General features: G+C 47.0%; 1 protein-coding gene across 1 annotated transcript; it reads left to right on the top strand.

Moving 5' to 3' along the window:
* Positions 1-481: 481 nt before the first annotated feature.
* Pmar_PMAR026652 (hypothetical protein) lies at positions 482-876 on the top strand (the record flags this gene model as incomplete). The annotated part of the gene is made up of 3 exons (XM_002777323.1): positions 482-628; positions 679-768; positions 820-876. 3 exons carry the CDS (start codon positions 482-484, stop codon positions 874-876), a joined length of 294 nt encoding a protein of 97 aa, XP_002777369.1.
* Positions 877-909: the final 33 nt, after the last annotated feature.

Below are 909 nucleotides of genomic sequence, written 5' to 3'. Positions count from 1 at the left end.
GGGCCTGTATGATGGGTTGGTATGATGAAGAACAATAATTTTCCCAACTCGGGGGACTGTTGAGATAGCCATATAACGTTCTTGGTTCGATTCTCGGCAAGGACATGTCCTATTTAATCTTAGTAATATGGCAGATGTTTCCTTACTGAACGATCGTACGATCTTGTCCTTCGACTGTGAGTGAATGCTGGTGGGGAGGGAGGTCTTCGATTCTTAATCGGGTTATAATATAAATCGGAAAAGATCTCTTTAACAGTAGGGGGTTAACGAAGAGACTCTCCTTCGTCTGTGTGGACAAGTAGGGAGCTACTGTATGTCATGTCAGGTCATTTCCGAGCGAGATGGTAGGGCTATCTACTGCTGCATCATGATACTAGTGTCGACGATCAGTATTTTTCACTATATTTCGTACTGTGTTATTAAGACTTCTCATAGTGAGGTTTTGACTGCAGTTCCTTCATCTGTTTTTTCGCCACATTTTATGCCGACTCAAGTCCTTGTATCGATCAGCGACGAGATTCGCTATTTCCTCAACTCCCAACCAGCGGCTCTGCGGAAGGTGTACAGGAATCGTGATACTATTGATTTGGACGATCTCTGCAAGATGGTGGACGACCACAACCGCAGGGTAGTAGAGCGCGAGATGCGCTCCCAGGTGTGCCGTGACGGTATTCTTAGGTTCATCATGATAAGCGTAGCTCTTTCGTATTGGCTGACGTCATGAAGAACTGCAAAGTTGTCGCGCGCCTCAATAATGATGAGGAGGAGGTAGCACCACGGGCGCCACCGCTGCCTCTCTCCCTATGTTCATTCTTCCAGTTGTCAAAGTTGTCTCCAGTCGAACGTATGAGAGCCGAAGCAGCGGAGCGGAAGTAGCACGATACGACATGTTAGGGAAAGGCATTACCA

This window comes from Perkinsus marinus, assembly GCF_000006405.1.
Source record: "Perkinsus marinus ATCC 50983 genomic scaffold scf_1104296952042, whole genome shotgun sequence".
NCBI classification, from domain to species: Eukaryota; Perkinsozoa; order Perkinsida; family Perkinsidae; genus Perkinsus; species Perkinsus marinus.
This window is presented reverse-complemented; position numbering and strand designations above follow the sequence as displayed.